General features: G+C 52.4%; 1 protein-coding gene across 3 annotated transcripts in view; it reads right to left on the bottom strand.

Annotated features, from left to right (window-relative positions):
- Nucleotides 1–17,854, bottom strand: part of IGDCC4 (immunoglobulin superfamily DCC subclass member 4) — a 37,801-nt gene extending 19,947 nt beyond the window's left edge. For all 3 annotated transcript variants that reach the window (XM_060294114.1, XM_060294115.1, XM_030875248.2), the window contains exons 1-4: nucleotides 17,746–17,854; nucleotides 8,160–8,501; nucleotides 7,320–7,461; nucleotides 658–794 (exon numbers count right to left, since the gene is read on the bottom strand). In XM_060294114.1, coding sequence (XP_060150097.1) covers nucleotides 658–794; nucleotides 7,320–7,461; nucleotides 8,160–8,501; nucleotides 17,746–17,815 — 691 coding nt within the window. In that variant the 5' untranslated portion in view covers nucleotides 17,816–17,854. The remainder of the gene's footprint in view (nucleotides 1–657; nucleotides 795–7,319; nucleotides 7,462–8,159; nucleotides 8,502–17,745) is intronic.
- Between the last annotated feature and the right edge of the window lie 211 nt (nucleotides 17,855–18,065).

The following is an 18,065-nucleotide window of genomic DNA, read 5'->3' as shown; positions in this document are numbered from 1 at the left end:
CGAGGGAAGATGCCATGGCAAAGGGAGGCAAGGGAGAGGCCCTTGTGGGAGGCCCGGAGTGAGATCTACTGAGCACCTGCTAGGCAGCAGGCACTTCCCAATCTTATCTCAGCGATTCTCACCACCTCCCTGAACTGGACATTTGATAAGGAACCCAGGGTCACGCAGATGGTGAGCAGAGAAGGCAGGATTCAAACCAGGTCGTTCTGACCCCAAAGCCTGTGTCCTTCCTACTGCATTACCCTGGGACGGGAGATTTTCAGAGAAATGGAGAGAACACGAGCCCCAGACCATCAGGAGCTAGATGCACAGCAAGCAGCAGCAGGGTGAATCCCCTTCAGGGCACACAGAGGGCCGGGGACCAGGGCTTCAGGGCACGGACACTCCTCCACGGACACCTCACCTCCCCACCCCTGGACGCTCCACCCAACTCAAGAGAACACAGAGCCTCGCAGGAAGAGAGCCCTAAACTGGGAGTCTTGGGTTCCTGCCCCAGTTCTATCTCTGACTTGCTGGGGGGTACTGCCTTCTCTGGGCTTTATCGCCTTGCCAATTACTTATTCGAAGGCAGGCCTTGGACTTCTTGAGGCCCCGCCCAGCTCCAAAATGGCCGACTCCAGAAACCCCCAGGTTTCCGCACCCAGGCAGCCCCCTTACCTCTGTGGGCCACGCGGAGGAGGGCCTCCTGGCTGAAGCGCTGGTTTGCTGAGTTGGTGGCCACGCAACGGTAGGAGCCTGCATCATCTTTCTGAACGTCCAGGATCTGGAGGACCCCATTGGGAAGGGTGATGAGCCTTTGGAAGAGAGAGGGCACCTGTGAGGTGCGCAGGAGCTCCTCAGGGAGGGTAGCACGCCCAAACAGTCCTGGACCCACCTTCCCCTCTGGCCTGAAATACCTAGAGCAGTTCACTTTCAAGGTTCACTCATAATAAAAGAAATGCAAATTAAAACTACAAGATACCATTTTCACCTATCAGATTAGCAAAGGTCAAAAGTGTTTTTTTTAATTAATTAATTTATTGGCTGCGATGGGTCTTCGTTGCTGTGCCTGGGCTTTCTCTAGTTGCGGTGAGCGGGGGCTACTCTTCATTGCGGTGCACAGGCTTCTCATTGCAGTGGCTTCTCTTGTTGCGGAGCACAGGCTCTAGGCATGTGGGCTTCAGTAGTTGTAGCACGCAGGCTCAGTAGTTGTGGTTCGCGGGCTCTAGAGCACAGGTTTAGTAGTTTTGGCGCACGGGTTCAGTTGCTCCGCAGCATGTGGGATCTTCCCGGACCAGGGCTCGAACGCGTGTCCCCTGCATTGGCAGGCGCATTCTTAACCACTGCGCCACCAGGGAAGTCCCAAAGGTCAAAAGATTTTTTGTTTTCTTAATTTTCTTTTTGTTTTTTCTTCTTTTTTTGGGGGGGCCACATAGCTTGTCCAATCAAAAGGTTTAATAACACCCTTTGTGGATGAGGGAATGGGGGAAGGCAGTCCTGTCTTGTTGGTGGTCATGCCAAATCAATACACCCTCCTTCAAGGGCAAGCTGGTGATATCTTACGATCAAACCTGCATGTGCCTTTTGAACCAGCAACATCACTTCAAGGACTTTATCCCACAGATATTCTCGTACATGTACACAAAAACGTATGTCTAACGATATTCACTCCAGCCCTGTCTGTAATAGCAAAAGACTGGCAACAGTCCAAATGTCCATCTGTAGGGTGGGAACTAGCTAAATCGGTCTGGGTACATTCACACAATGGAATGCTAGGCAGCTGTTAAAAGGAGACAGTTCAATGTGTACTGCTATAAGACCATCTCCAAAATATGTATGGTACAGAACAGTGTGTGTGTGACGCGTACACTTATATGCTTTTGCACTGAATGTCCCTGGTAATAGTGGCTATCTCTGGGGAGGGGACCTGGGATTCCCAGGTCCCCTGGGACCTGTCAGTGGGAGATTTAATTTTCATTAAATAACTTTCTGTATAGTTTGAATTTGTTTACCCCCTGCCTGTATTACCTCCTGTCTCCCTGATAAAATCCCTTCTATTCACACTATCTCATCTGAAACTCGAAACAAGCCCAAGGGGTAGAGGGGATCACAGCCTTCATTTTAATGGTGACAAAACTAAGTCTTGGAGGGAGTAGGGTATTTTCCCAGGGTCTCACAGCTCGAGCAGAGTTAAAACTGGAACCTAGGGCTTCTGGTGCCAAATCCCACGTTCTTCTCACTTGCTTGTCTCAGCAGCCACTAGATGGCCGAGAATGCCAGTGGAAGGGACGTGGTCTCCAGCAAGTCCCAGTCAACACGTACACTACTGAGGAGGGGAAGGATGGATGAGAGTGGTGTTCTCTGCCCTTTTGGTGAGGGTTGGAAAGCAGTTTGGGCTAGAAGGGCCCAGAGACCTTGCTTGAGAGACAGTGCAATCCCAGGCAGGGAAGTGCCCATGGGAGCCAGGGTGGTGGGAAGCAGAATGGGTTCTGGCCCAAGCAGGGAGGGAGTGGGTCTTCCTGAATCCTCTAGCTGTGATCCCTGCAGGGTCAGCTCGAGGGTGAGAGTTCTAATTTCTCACTAGAGCAAGTGGCCTGTGGATGTAGGCTGGGCCAAGGTCAGGGAGGGAATGGGGCAGCTGTGCACTTGGTGAAGACCCCTTGGCTCGTGGGGAAAGCAGGGTATGAGAAAAATCTAAACACAGGAGAAAAGAACTAGCTCAAGGGTGTTGGGAGAGAATTCTGACCATGAGCCTAGAAATCTGCTGTGGCCCAAAGACTTAGAGAAAAAACATAAACCTGCATCACTCCTTCCCTCAGCCCACAGGCAAACCCATCTCTGCCCCAGAGTCTTACCCTCAGTTCCAAGAACTGCCCACATCAGTGCTGGGAGAGGGGACCAGAAGGGGCAGGGTGGTTGGAGAGAAAATCCTGGCCAGGACCCAGCCTGCTGCCATGGAAAATTTGATGGGAAATGACAAGTGGGGAAGGACAACCAGGACCCATCTCAGAAACAAGGCCCCCATCCCCATCCACGGCTCCTCCACCTAATATTCTCTGCCTCTAAGACCCTTCCTCCTTCCTCAGTCTCCATAGCTGTTGTCAGCAGGATTCACGCCAGGAGCTGCCCACACTTCCTAACCCCAAAGTTTCTCACTCTTTCCAGGGAAATTGTGCTCCAGGTATCCAAGAGCTAATACCTCCTTTGACATTGCCTTAATTACGTGTGTTGAATGAATGAATGCGGGTGTGGTGCTGTTGCTAGAGCCAACACAAGTGAAATGGAACCACTTTCATTTAAAATTTCTTCTGCTTTGTTAAAATGTGTTTTAAAAAGCTCTGTCCTTGGAAGAATGTCCAAGACATATTGGTTAGTGGGGGGAAAGAATTCACAAATCAGTGTTTAGGAAGCAATTCTATTTTTGGAAAATAGATAAATGATATGCTAGGATGTGCGTGGAAAAAGTCAAGGGTGGTAAAGCTCACGTCGTTCGTGGAGGTTTTCTCTGGGAGTGGGGTTACTGTGGGGCTCTTTTGTGTTGCGTTTTTAAATTTCTTGGTTACAGTGAACATTTATTAGTTTGGAAATATAAAACTTAAAAAAATTTAAATGGAAAAAAGCATGTGCCCTTGTACACCTTGTTTTGTAACTCCTGGCTCTAATATAAAAGCAGCTGTGGCATAGAGGAGAGAACTGATTCCAACATATGTGATTTTTAGCAAGTGACATCACATGTCCAGGCCTCAGGTTTCTCATCTGAAAAATGGATTTCATAATTCCTGCCTACTTCACAACCCCGACCCTGTTAATGTGTCATAAGCTCTCATTAGATAATGGTAACAGCTATCTGTGCTCAGTCTGTAGGTGACTTTTTTCCCTTTAAGTTAGTATGTTTTATCATTTTAAAATGAATTCAAATAAAACAAAATAGCTACTTATAGAATGAAAAGCAACCTCTAGCTAAAAGGAAGGGACCATTCTCTTTCCAAGCCTGAGCCTCAGCCTGCTGCCCGTACCCACAAAAGGCCACTTGGACCCAGAGATTCAAGAACAGAGGAGAAATGACAGCTGCTCTGAATTTCCTGAGGGCCAAGGAGCCTCCACCCTGAGCCGTTCAGAGATCCACCCAGGGAAAAGGGACACTAGCCGAGGGTCACATGAGGCTGACAGACACGATGGACCCTAGGAGATGGGTAGGGCAGAGGACTGGACTAGGGAGACTGCAGCAATTAAATCCATTAGTGCCATGGTTTTAAAGTGTGAGTGAATGGTGATAACAAAATGATTTCAAGTGGATCTAGACACAGGTTTTTATTCCAGTGGTTATATATTCATTTTTATGGCTGCCTTCTATTTAAGGTCAGTGCTGCTGGTTTTCCATTTTACTGCAGTGAGATACTGTTCCTTTTTAGTATGTGTTAAAGTTACAAAAGAGAGAGTTGATTTGAAGAAATGTATTAAGTAAGTGTTGTATAAATGGTTGAGGGATGGCCAAAAATATGACAGGGGTTTGTGAATGCCTGCGATCTGGGAAACTTTGCTCTCATTGATTACTGGTTCCCGTGGAAGAAAAATTATCCCCTATCATTAGAAATTCGTATAAGTATCAGGGAATTGCCTCAGGGTCTAGTGTTTACCATCAGTTCCCAAAATATGAACATAGACCCTGACAGAGTGTGCTTATTAACTGCACATGTGCACAGCCTACACCAAGGCATATGGTCTCCTTCAAATCACTGGGTTGAGTTTATGAATAGCATATTTCTATGTGAACTCTATCTGGGTATGTGTAAAAATACATACCTTGGGCATAATCAAGTTGCTGTTTTAGATATTTCTTTATTTCCCCCCCACACACAATGTGCTGGGACATGTGAGCCTGGCTTATTTATAGATGAGGATCACTTTTCAGAGGACTTGGGGGCAAACACTCCCAGAGGCCAGGAACTGGCAGCTCCAGCCTCCTGGGAGAGGCCTGAACTTGATGTTGGGAGATGAGGGAACTCCTCTGTTTGCTGAGAAACTTTGGGGAAGTAATTTCTCTGCTCTGAGCACAGCTGGACCACTCCAACTCTAAGCCAGCCTGCAACAGGAGTTTCTTCAGACCCTGTGGCTTCCCCACTCCAACCACCAAATCATCCACCCCAGGGCTCCGCTGTCAGATACTCTCAGCACTAGCTGTGTGACCTGGGGCAAGTGACTTCTGTCTCTGATCCTCAGTTCCCTCATTTAAGAATTCAGATAACAGTATCTGCCACAGCTATACAGATAGACCTGGAAGGGGGTTCCTTATGTGTTAAGTGAAAAAACAGAAGTTGCAATATAATCCCATTTTTGTTTTCTAAAAAAAGGTGATTGAACAAAAAACCCAGTATGTACAATATGATCCAAAATTTGAAAGGGAATATTTATAAACATACAGGGGAAAGGTCCAGAGGACAGACATCAAAACTAACAGAGGCTTTCGATGGGTGATAAGAGGACGAGCCATTTTTGTTTCTTCTTTTTTGTTTATATGAATTTGAAAAATGTATCTAATAGGAATATAAACTAAAAGTAAATAGAGGAAAATATGAAAAATAAGGAACACTTACCTTGAAGGATCATGGGAAGGATTAAGTGAGAAAACACAGCTCTAATGAAGTGAAGCCTCTTGTGACTTTTAACGTGGGGAGAGTATTCTGCTCTCTCCCACCCTCTCTGGGGACTGTCCCAGGAGTAGACTCTCAACTGGTTCTCATCCAACAACTCTCTCACAGCGGTGAGAGGCTCCACATTTAAAAGGCATAGAACTTGGGACTTCCCTGGTGGTCCAGTGATTAAGACTCTGTGCTCCCAATGCAGGGGGCACGGGTTCCATCCCTTAGGTCAGGGAACTAAGGTCCCACAAGCCATGCGGCAGGGCCAGGGAAAAAAAAAAAAAAAGAGGCATAGAACTTAAAATGTCAGCGCTAGGAAGGCTGGGTTAGCATTCCCAAGGTCTCCTCCCTGGAATGCTCATTCCTAGGATGTTAACAGTGTTCCTGCAAGAGGGGCTCTGGGCAAATGAGTCTAGGAAGCATTTGGTTAAACAAGTTAAACAGGTTTCTCAGTACAGGGCTTCTCAGGGCCTTGTCGACTCCAAGAGGGAGATTTATAGGCAGTTTCCTCATCTTATTTGACTGTGGAGTACTTTTTTTTTTCAAGAATCATCTTTAGGGACTAACGTTCTAATAAAGAACACACTTTGGAAACCGTGATCTAATCCAACCCACTGGACCAGTGGGGCTGACTGATCACCAAAGTCAACAGGATCACTTATATCTTGACCTCTCTCACCCTTCTTCCTCACTTACAACTGTTGCAGAGATGTGGCCTGGGGCTTTTCTATCTAGAAGTTTCTCTTACACTCTCACCCCTACCTAGACACGGGCAAAAGTCAGAGGAGACGGGACAACTCAATACACTGAAGACAGGTTAGTTCCAGGGCAGGGAGATCTGGAAACCAGTGTTTCTGAGCCTAAGGAATCCCACCTCTGCTGGGAGAGGAGAGCGTGAGTTGGTAACTACAGCTAGACAGATGCAGGGAGAGGACGGCAGCGTGGCTGGGAAAGGCCTTTGGAGCCACATTTCCAAAGGTGTAAGACTCCATGTGGTGGCAGCCGAGCCATGAGTCCAGTTCCAAGACCACAGAATCAAATGAGCCTCGTGCTTTCTGGACATGCTGTGTGTACATCTGGGCCTTCCCAGGAGGCCGCAGTAGGGATCAGGCCCTGGGTCTAGCCTCTGCTTCTCTTCTGCCCTAGAAACCCTTCCCTAGGATTGCTCCATTGCCTTTATGGGGAGAGAGGAGGGTGAAACAGGAAGGACCTCCACAACCTGGTTATCAGATGCTGCACCCCACTGAGTGGAACTGAGAGAAGAAGAGAAGTTATGCATCCAAGGTAGAAACTCCAGAGGAACCTGCAAAGGGAAACCCTCTGGGCCCGGAACAAACAACAAACGTTCTGCCAATGGCTCACCGTGTGGCCTTGGTTAAAGCACAGCTCTTCCTTGGCCCTTGGTCTCCTTCTCAATAAGGCAAGTTGTTGGACTACATATGCTCTGAAGGACTCGATAACTGCTCTCTACCCAAGCCCCATAGCTTGGTGGGTGGTTTTCCTCCCAGGGAGCAAAAACTTCTGACACAACTTCTCTTTGGGACCAGAAATGGGCTGAGTGTCAGGTGGTGGTTGGCTCCTAAGTCAGTTTGGACAAACGGAGCCACTCTGACTCTAAGAAGCCCAGTTCCTGAGCACATCCCAGAGCCCTCCTTGGCTGCCCCCTGGGACCCACTCTCCTCTTGACCACAGGACACTCACCGAGGCTCCTCAGGCACCGTCACCTGGTCCTTCTCCCAAGTAATGACAGGTGCTGGCAGCCCTTCGATGTGGCACTGAAACCGAGCGGTCCCATTCTCCTCCACCATCTGAGACTGCGGGTGCAGGGAGAAACCTGCAAGTGCTGGGGATGAGGACAGTGAGAAAACGCAGGGACAGGAGAGGAACACAAGAAAGGAGGCCACAGCAAGCAGACAGGAAACACACACACACACGGACACAGAGAGACACAGGTGGACAGAAACACATGCAAAAAGAATTCAGACCGACGGAGACACAGTTGGAAAGAGGCAGTCGGAGAATAAGAAGTGGTGATGACTGGTCAGATGCTGCAGGCAGAATGAATTCCAAAGTCCCCCTGCCTTACATCACCATATGGTTGGACTACAGTAAGATGTGCATTTCTTCTGGCCCCCAAATTGTTTCATGGTGATCTGTGCCTCCTGAGAACCCCTGAAGAGTGAGTGAGCTGGACAACACAGCTCGGCTCTACACACTCCACCTGCTGTGGGGGTGGGGAGCACCTTTGTGCCCCTGACGTGCTTATAAACCTCTCTGGCAGGCTTCCTGGAGGAGAGCACAAGTCTAGACTCTCAAACTCACAGGGAAGGAAAAGGAGGAGGAACAGAAGAGCAGGGAAGAAGTGAGACTATTGAACAGTGAGGCAGACAATACCAGGAAGGGACCCACTGAGCAGCAAAGGAGGCAGGGAAAGGGGGCGTGGCTCAGAGTCAAACCTTTGTGCAAGTATCTAACTGCAGACCCCACTTCCCACACCCCACGTCTTATAGGCCTCAGCTCAGTCCAAGATGTAGCACTTACTGGCAAGCTTGACCACCGCAGCCTGGCTGGCCACCACTCCAACGGGGCTGCGGGCCAGGCAGGAATAGTTGCCCTCAATGACCTCTGAAGCCCCAGGGTCAGTGCCGTCGGGAGCTGGCAGCTGGGACAGCCACAGGGAGCCATTGGGTAGCAGGCGAAGGTGGCTGTGCTCGGGCAGGATGCCTCCATCCTTGCTCCACGTGACGCTGAGGGGGTGTCCTGCAGTAGCCGCCCCCAGACCGCAGTCCAGCACCGTGGCTTGCTCCGGGCCCAGGATCACTTGCAGCGGCCCTGCTCCACAGCTCAGCGACACGGTCGTCTTCCGGGGCAACGGCTGCTCCCCTGCGTAGAGGAGGGGTCACCAGGGTCATCAGTGTGTGTCCTCCTACATCCCACAGCCTCCGGAGCCCGAGTCACCCACCCCGGGTCGAGGAGGGCAAAACCTCAGAGAAAGAGGTCTCACGGAGAGACCTGTGTCTGGATCCTGGCTCTGCCTCTGACTAACTGTGATCTTGGGCCAACGGCTGCACTTCGTTCCCAATCCTTACCCCGCTGCTCAGCTTCCTCATCCACAAAATAACACAGTTCTTAGCAAAAAAGTAGAAGCAACCCAAATGCCCGATCACCTGATGAATAGATAAATATATTACTCAGCCATCCAAAGAAATGAAGTACTGATACTTGCTACAACATGAATAAACCTTGAAAACTTTCCTCAAAGTGAAAGAAGTCAGTTACGAAAGGCCACATATTGTATGATCTCATTTCTGTGAAATGTCCAGAGTAGGCAAATCCATAGAGACAGAACGTAGATTAATGGTTGCCAGGGACTGGGGAGAGGGAAGAGTGAGGAGAGATGGCGAAGGGATCGAAGGTTTCTTTTTTAGGTGATGAAAACGTTCTAGAATTAGATAGTGGTGATGGTTGCACAACCTTGTGAATATACTTAAAACCACTGATTTGTACACTTTAAACGGTGAATTTTGTGGTATGTGAATTGCGTCTCAATTTAAAAAGACATAGTCATTCCTTCCTCAGAGGGCTGTTGTGAGCGCTCAATGAGATGCTGTGTGGTAAAGGAGTACAGCACAGTGGCTGGCCTGGCACAGGACTGGGGCTCAGTAATGTCATTCCCTCTCCTGGAATCCCACAGATCGTCCTGACCACTATCACCCAAACCACTTCTGCCGCAGTGACTGGGAGGGGTAAGCTCTCCTTCCTGCAGCTGATTCCCCCAAAGCCACGCAGCAAGCCAGTGCAGAACCCAGTCCCTGACCTTCTCCAGATGCCCCAGAAGAGCCTGCAGCTCCAACACTGCCCTGGCCGCAAAGGGAAGAGCAGGAGAACAATGGAGGAAGGGAATGCCATCCCAGGGTCAAGGCAAAAACACACAAGTGACAAGTTTATCATTTTAACCAACATCTCAGCAAGGCCCAGTAACCGTTATTCATAGAAATAGTTGGTTCTCTTCCAGTTTTATCTTCCAGACGGTTGACCTGCTGCCTTCCTGTCCCATAAAAGCTTAATGGCCCGAGGTGCCCTCTTATCCTCTGGCCTGACACCTTGCTTAAAGGCACAGTGGTGTGTCTGAGAGTGAGCTAGGGACAGAGGTGAGGACACTCATTACAAGGCAGGCCAGGGCTGACAGAGCCCTGTGAGGGGCATGCAGAAAGCACAACGGCTAAGGACTCCGGCGACCCTCAGTTCTAGCCCCGGCTCTGTCACAGTCTAGCTGTGTGGCCTTGGGCCAGTCACTTCCACCTCTGGGCTCTAGTTTACTCCAATGTAGTGGGTGATGTCGAAGATTCTATGATGGTAGGATTATTCAGTGAGCTGGACTCACCTACTCCTGAACAGATACAGAACATCATCTAGACACACACACAAAACTGTAGACACGACCTGCCATACCTAAACACGTGCTCCCCCCGTCTCTGCCACACTCATCAACACCTGGACACACATATATGCCAACACTTAAACCCCTGAAGAGGATCAAGACTGAGGGGAGAAGAGAGGTCCTAACTGGCTGAGATAAGGAGGCCAGGGCAGAAGCCAGGCCTCTGACACCACAGTGGGAAGGACAGACAGACAGGGTCTGAACAGGCCTCTGCCTTTCTTAAAGGCTCCACTGGCACCTCCAGCTACACAGCTGGGCTCAGCATTACTAGTGGGTGCAGCGAGGAGAAGGCAGCCCTTGCCCTCACTCAGTTTCCAGTCTAACTGGGGAAACCAAACTGGCATTCGCATCACTGAGGGCCATGTGCTGGGGTGGAAAGAGCATCTGACCTTGGGGCAGAAGGTCAAGGTTCCAGTCTTGCTGCTCCACCTACCATCCACTTTACCTCTCTGGGGCCCAGTTTCCACATCTGTAAAAATGAAGGCGATACTATGGAGCCTGTGAGGATTAAACTAGATGATGTGGGTCAGGTCTCCAGCCCAGAGCCTAACGGGCATCAGTCAAAGAATGGGAGCTCATTCTTTAAAGGCATTTCGTAAACTGGAAAGGGATGTACAAATGCAAATCGCTATTCTTAACATCCAGTCCCTTCTCTATCTGAAGCCCTAGATTCTGATGCAAACACGGTGGGGGGAAGGCCAGCCCGGGCTCTCAGCCCAGTGGCTTCCAATTGCCCCATTCCAGCCGCTGAGCAGTCGGTTTGAGTTTCAGGGGAGAAAAACCCCACATGACACGAATCCCTGAGCCCTCCGGCAGCCTCCCTACCCCCCAAAGCACGTCCGGGGCTTGGAAAATCCCCCGCTGCGCTGAACAAACAATGTGAACAGTTGGGGCCCGAGCAGCTGCTGGGTCTGTCAGCAGCCTGGGCTCCTGCGGGCAGGACGGCGGCCAGAGGGGCCGGGGCTTGCTGGGGAGCCCAGAGGAGGCTCCGATTCCCTTCCTGAATATTCATGGATCAGCAGATGTCTGGCTGCCCCACCTCGGAGGAGCCCAGCACCCAACAAGGCAATGGGGAATGGGAAACCAACAGGGATGTAGATGTGGGGAGAACCCGGGATCCCTGGGGGGGGGTACAGGGCTGTGCCAGGAGCCCAAGCCGGCCCACGTTGATGGAAACGTATGCAGAGCCTGAGATTGCTCATTTTATAGATGGGGAAACCGAGGCCCCAAAGGGGAGGTTCTCACCCCTCTGGGAGACAGTCTGGGGACATCCTGGGCGTGAACCCAGCATTGAGGAGACAGTTGCTCCCAAATAAGAGGGTTCTCTCTGCCCCAGCACCCAACCCAACTTCTGTGCCCAGGACGTGCATCCTTAGGGGCTCACCTCAGGTGCCACATCCCTCCGTGAAGCTGCCCCTGCCTTCCCCAGAGAAGGGTTTTCCTGGGTCTCACATCATGTAGCCACTTGGAGGTCCCTTAGCCATTCTTCCTCTTGCCTTCTTGCCTAAGGCGGACCATGGGATGTGGCGGGACAAGCCTTGGCCTGGGGTCAGAGTTCTGGGTCCATCATGGGTTGTATGACATTGGGTCCGCTTTCCTCCTTTCAGCCTCGGTTTCCCCAGTCTTAAAATGAAGAGTTGCCACATTTCTCATTTTCACCAAAATTCTCCCAGCGGCAGAGGAGAACGTACTCAGGAGGCTTGCTGACTACCTGAAATGTTTTTATTTTGAAACCTCTGGCACATTTTGCATCCTATTCCATTACACAGCAGTGTTTGTTTTAATGTAAATGTGGTTCCTACACCACCAAATCTTTTTGGAAAAGTGATGCTCTGGGGAGTGGCCCTTGTTTGTCCAGTGGTTTCGTGGCTGTCCCTTTCCTGCCACCACCACCCCCATCCCCTGTCATGGCGGACCACCAAGGCCCTCCCAGGAGCACTTCTCAGTGCTCCCCCTAAGGACTGGGTGGACATAGCGGACACTTGCTGTTGGCCAGCGTTCTGCCTCGAGGGGAACTCCCTCTCCCACAATCCCTTCTCCTCAGTCTCCTCGGTGGGACCCTGCCAGAGACGTGGAGTTTCTATGCTTAGGAGCCCCAGGGCCATCTCTCAATCTCCTCCTTCTGACATTATTTTACCCATTTACAGGATAAATTAGATTTTATGAGGCCAATTAGAACCCAGACAGAAAGGAGGTTCGCTGCTGAGCCCCAGGGCCAGCTCAGTGCTCTTTCGTGGGACTAGTGCAGGCCTGGCATAAGCCAGGGCTCCATTCTTCAGTGAACTCTCAGGAACTGAGAGTTCCTGGGACTGGGGGATGGGGTGGGGAACAAAGCCGAGATGCCTCCTTCATTAAGCCAAGAACTTGCCACAAACATCAATGCCTTGTCATTTTTTAATCTCAGGGCCCACCAGATTTACAACTTGTTTTCGGTCCACACGGGCAATTCTCCACGACGCCATCACCACTCTCCTCTCCTAGGAGACACAAGCCAGTTTCTTCCAGAAACCTCCTTCCCCGCCCCCCACCTTGGCCACCTCCCATACCACACACTAAGCCCCTCCCACGACAGCTGGAAGGAGAACTTGGGATGGTTGCCTGGGACACAGGGAAGGCAGCATTCCCTTCGTCTGTGATCCTCAGGAGACAGGCTCAGCCTCAGCAGACTTGAGAGCAAAGCCACTCAACTTGACCTGCCTACCTCCTGTTCCTTGTCACCCTGGGTCCCCACCAGACTAAACCACTTCCCGTTCTCTGAAAGCACACTGCTGTTCCATGCGTTGCCTATGCTGCTCCCTCTTCCTTCAGTAGCTGTGCCATCCTGGGGTCTGATTTAGACGCCTCTCCTTTTTTCTGCCCCATAGGACCCTGGGCACCTGGGTCATTGCAATTAGCACTCTAGATTTTTGACTTGCCTTTCTGCCAGCGAGGCAACAAGCCCAAGATTATTGTCCTAGTCAGCACTCTAATTCCCTAGGACCTAAAACACTGTCTGGCACATAGTAGGCGCTCAATAAACAGTTCTTGAAAAGATGAGTGGACATGCGGAGACACACTCAAAAAGATAAGACACAGAGCCCCTCATGCTTTGCCAAGCCTCAGTTTCCTTATCTGGAAAAATTATAGGAACTCCCTTCAGGGCTGGGGATGATGTGGATAGTATACGTGGAAACTGCCTAGCACACTATGTGGCACCTATGAGACACGTAACAAAATGCTTAAAAAGCACCAAGACGGGGAATTCCCTGGTGGTCTGGTGGTTAGGACTCCGCGTTTTCACTGCCTTGGGCCCAAGTTCCATCCCTGGTCAGGGAACTAAGGACTAAGATCCCGCAAGCCGCCTGGCGTGGCCAAAAAATAAATTAAAAAAAAAAAAGCAGCACCGAGACAGAACAGCAAACTCACATTGAAAGAAACTCTTCTACTTAAACATTACCAGGACTGGGGAGCTCATGACCTCACCTCTTCTGCTATACGGATGGTCTGATTAAAAGTACCTTCCTTAAACGCAAGAGGGAGGAGATATGGGGATATATGTATACGTATAGCTGATTCACTTTGTTATAAAGCAGAAACTAACACACCATTGTAAAGCAATTATACTCCAATAAAGATGTATAAAAAAAAAATACCTTCCTTGTGTGCCCAACCTTGTCTCTCTATGCTCCATTCATTTGCCAGAGCTCCAAACTAAGTGACAAGGTAATGAGCCCCTATGGAACCATCTGGAAGTCTTGGCTCTGCATCAGCTTCCATGCTCAGGTCTGCACCTGAGAGAGAATTTACTGAGCCTCGGCTTCCCGGACCACAGTGACCCCACAGCCCCTCAATTCCAGAGGAATGCCTCAGCCTCAGCAGTGAGGCACTTTTAGCTGGCAGCACAGCGGGCCCCGAGGACAAGGACGTCAGGCCTAGGTCATCCTCTCTCTGGTTTTCTTCTCTCCCCTCAGGTGCCGTCACCCACCTCTGACCAGGCTGGGGCTGGGGTCCTCCCCCATCAGAACCACTCTTTCTCTTCCCTCCCCCCAACCCGGGGAGCTGGGAGCCCCCAGGCCTGCTTGGCAATGACATCTGTTCTGCATCTGGAATTCTGTGTCAAGTCTGGTTTCTGTACCTCAGAAACAGCGGAGGCAGAACAGGATGCGGTGGGTGGGGATGGGTGGAGCAGAGTGGATTCCAGAGCCCAGACCCAAACACACCACCTGAGGGGGGCCAAGCCCAAAGTTGTTGATAACTTCTCAGGTGAGGGGGAGGGGGTGAAGAGAGACTGAACTTGCGTTCATGTGTACCAAATCCCGGGAAAGTACGGCTGCTCCAAGAGCCAGGAGACTGGTTCCAGTCCCAGTTCAGTCCCCATCCATGTAACTCTGGGAAGTCACTCAGTTTTCTCATCTGTAAAATGGGTTCAAGCTAAAATTATTTCTAAGTTCCCCTCAGTGCTGACATTCAATGACGCTAATTGTGGGATTACTCAACTTGAAACAATGTACCTTTAGGAGAAAAGAAAGGAAATGCTGATTTACACATAATGTATGATTACTTGGGCCATGAAAATACATACAGGATCAATGAAGGTTTAGATAACTTCTGGATAATTTAGATTCACTATTAAGAGAAACTATTGGGTTGGCCAAAAAATTTGTTCAGGTTTTCCGTAACATTTTTCTTATGGAAAAACCCGTACGAACTTTTTGGCCAAGACAATATATTTGACCTGGTTCCTAACCTCCAAGATGAGGTCAGAGAGGGTCCCAACACCCCAACTAACTGAAGTTGGTCTCTGAGCTTCTGGGCTGAGAAAGGGATGGAGGGGGGAGTTTCCCCGGTGAGGAGAAAGCAGCTCTCTTGTTCTTAGAGCCCTCCTGCTACTGACCTCTGGCATCACCACCCCCCAAATTCTGACTGGGTGGAAGGGAGAACCCCACTTCTTGCATGTGGTGAAAACAGAGCATTTGGCATCCCACCACCACCCCCAGACAGGAGTCCCATTCGCATACATCTCCCCAGTTCCCAAGCCCTGGCCCAAGAGCAGTGTTCGGGGGAGACGGGCAGTCACTATCTTAACTCCAACACCAGCCCTTCATTTTGCCATGTCGAGGCTGCTGAAGTGTCTATTATGTTTTACTTCTCTCTCCCTCACTCCCTACAAACTCAATCTATCCTCACATCCTGCCGATTCTACTTCCTAAATATTCTAGAATCCACTGTAGCCATCCCAATTGCCACTACTCTAGTTGCCAGCAACATCCTCTCTTCTGGACTACTACCACAGCCTCCCAAGAAGCTGCAGCTTCCTGCCTCCATCCTGTCCAATCATTCTCCACATCGGCTGGAGTGAGCTGATGCAAAGCTGATCTTAAAACCCTCCAAGGGCTCATGCAGGCTCTCAGGCCAGAAACCTTGGTGGGGCTTACAAGCCCCTTCATGAGTTGGGTCCAGCCTCCATCTTCAGCCTTCTCTTTTGACACTCTGTGGCCCCTGTCCCATTCCTCTCTAACCTGCCCCACCCTCCTGCCTTGGGCTCTAAACTCCAGCCAGATTTAGCTTCATTCAGTGCTCTAAACGAAGTCACCCCTGAGCGTTTGCACATGCTGTTCTCTCTGAAAAACTCACCCCATCATCACTCTCCTGCAGGGCCAACTGACCCTCTGCACTGAGCTCTATTATTTACCGCTTCCTGGAGGAAGCCTTTCCTGACCTTTCTAGACTACCTGTCAGTCTCCTCCTTATTTACTATATTTCAGGCACCAGTCACGTGCTAGCCGAAAAGGGTACTCAGTAAATATTTGTTGAATGAATGAATAAATGGCCTCCGTCCAGATCGGGGAGGCTAGTCAGAACTCTATAGGAGTGTCCCCAAGCCTGACGAGCTTTGCACACTCAAAGGATTTAGGACGGAGGGCGAGCAGAGTAGTTGCTTCAGCCATGCACACTGCTGCCAAGGGAGCCCCAGCTCGGGCCCTGCCCCTGCCTTGTGCACTCGGGAACCCCAGAGAGGAAACTGAGACCCTCGTAGGGAGGCCCCACCGATACTCCATAATGCCCGAGTGAGTGCAGTTCCCAGTCCTGATTCCGCTTTGCTAGATGACCCCGAGCCCGGTCCGGAGCTCTCAGAAGAGCAGAAGAGGGTGGGCCCAACTATTCGTTAATCCCCTGGCCTCCAGGAGGACAGACGCCTCTCTGGCACTTCCCCTCCCCCTCCACCTGACAACCGCGGGCCCCCCACTTCCCTAGCCTAGCCGCCGGGACCCCGCCCCCGGGCGGCCTCCTGCCGGGTCCGCAGTCAGGTCTGAAAAGGGGCGTGTCTTTGTAGGCAGAGAGGGGGTCCGAGTAGTTCCCGAGACTTTCCCACCCGCTGTTTGGGCTTCCTGGAGATGGGCCGGGGCGGGCCAGGCGGAGGCTCCTTCCCCCCTCCGCCGTCCCTGCCTCCTTCCCACGTGGCCTGGCTGAGTCTCTCTAGAAAGCCACAGCAGCTGGAGAGAAATCCCCCTCCCCACCCCCACCATCAAGTCCCTCCCCGACTGGCTCCGGACACATCCTCAGCTCCCCCCTCGGCTGGGAAGGCGAGAACTAGGCGAACAAAGCGGGCAGCCCATCCCCCTCCCCAGCCCTACCAACCACCTAGCCCACGGGCCGCCCCGAAACGCACACAGGACCGAAAGGGAGAGGGCTGGGGGTGGAAGAAGGCTCCCTAGGCAGAGACGCTTGGGACTCCGTCACCCCATCCCCAGTCCTCTCTCCAGCGAGGGCAACTCTGACTTTAACCCACCCTCACCTCGCACTGAGGTGGGGGGTTGGAGGAGGCCTTGCTGACCCCGTCCACGCTTCTCAGATCTGCCCCTGGGGGTGGGGCAGGAGTGACACGCGTCCCATCCTGAGAGCGGGTGTCGGACATGTCCACGAAAGCAACTGGTTTCCTGCGCCCTCCCCCAGCCCACTCCCGGCCTCGGGTTCGGAGGGGGCAACACTCCCGCGCTCCCCACCCCCTCCGCCCAGCCCCACCCAGCTTCAGGGACCACACCCACCGGACAAAGTTGAGTATTTTATCACCACTATTCCCAGTCAATTCGCAATCTCATGCTTCTGTCCCCCCCAAGGGCATGGACACTCTCCGAAAGCCAAGGCCAAATATTAGCTCAGCCCCATAAACACAATTACACACGCTCTCGACACACAAATGGAGGTGCAGACACCCCCCCACACACACACCCCTTTACACTCCCAACCCGTAGACACGCGCGGTAAAGGCAGAGCCCGCCCCGCACAAACCACCGGCACCTCAGCTACGGCCCGCGATGCCACGCCGCGACCGGCCACGCGCTGCGGACACGTACGCCGCACAGAAGCCCCCTCCCCACTCTCTGCACGCGGTCGCGCGCGCGCGCGCGCACACACACACACACACACACACACACACACTCACACTCATTCCGGACTCCGCAGACCAAGGACACACACCCCCTGCGGACAAGTACGCGCCGCAAACGTCCCCGGCCGCGGCTCGCAGACCCCAGAGCGCACGCATCGCGGGCACAAGGACGCGCAGCCCGCCCCCCCCTGCCTCCCCCGGCCCCAGCGCTCTTTCGGGACTCGGGACGCGCCGGCCCCACAGCCGGCGCAGCCCCGGGTGCCGACGCACAGTCACCCCGGAGCCGCTCCCGCCACTGCCTCAGCGCCCGCCCTTACCGCGCGCGGCCAGCAGGCAGAAGGTCAGCGCGAGGAGCCTGCCGCCGCAGCCAGCGTCCCCCCGCGCCATGGGGCCGGGCCCGGGCTGCCGCCGCCGCCGCCGCCTCCTCCTCCCCGCGCCTCAGCCGCCGCTGCCGGGGGAGGGCGCGCCGGGCTTCAGTGGCCCGGGGAGGCGCGGCGCCGCGGGCGGGGGCGCGGCCTCGGGGGCCCCGGCCCGAGCGGGGGCCGGCGCGGGGGCCCGGGCTGCCGCCGGCTCGCCCGCCCCTCCATCGCCATCTTGGGCGAGCAGCCCGGACGGGGGCGCCCAGCGGGCGCGGCCG

Source organism: Globicephala melas, chromosome 2 (assembly GCF_963455315.2).
Source record: "Globicephala melas chromosome 2, mGloMel1.2, whole genome shotgun sequence".
NCBI lineage: Eukaryota > Metazoa > Chordata > Mammalia > Artiodactyla > Delphinidae > Globicephala > Globicephala melas.
This window is presented reverse-complemented; position numbering and strand designations above follow the sequence as displayed.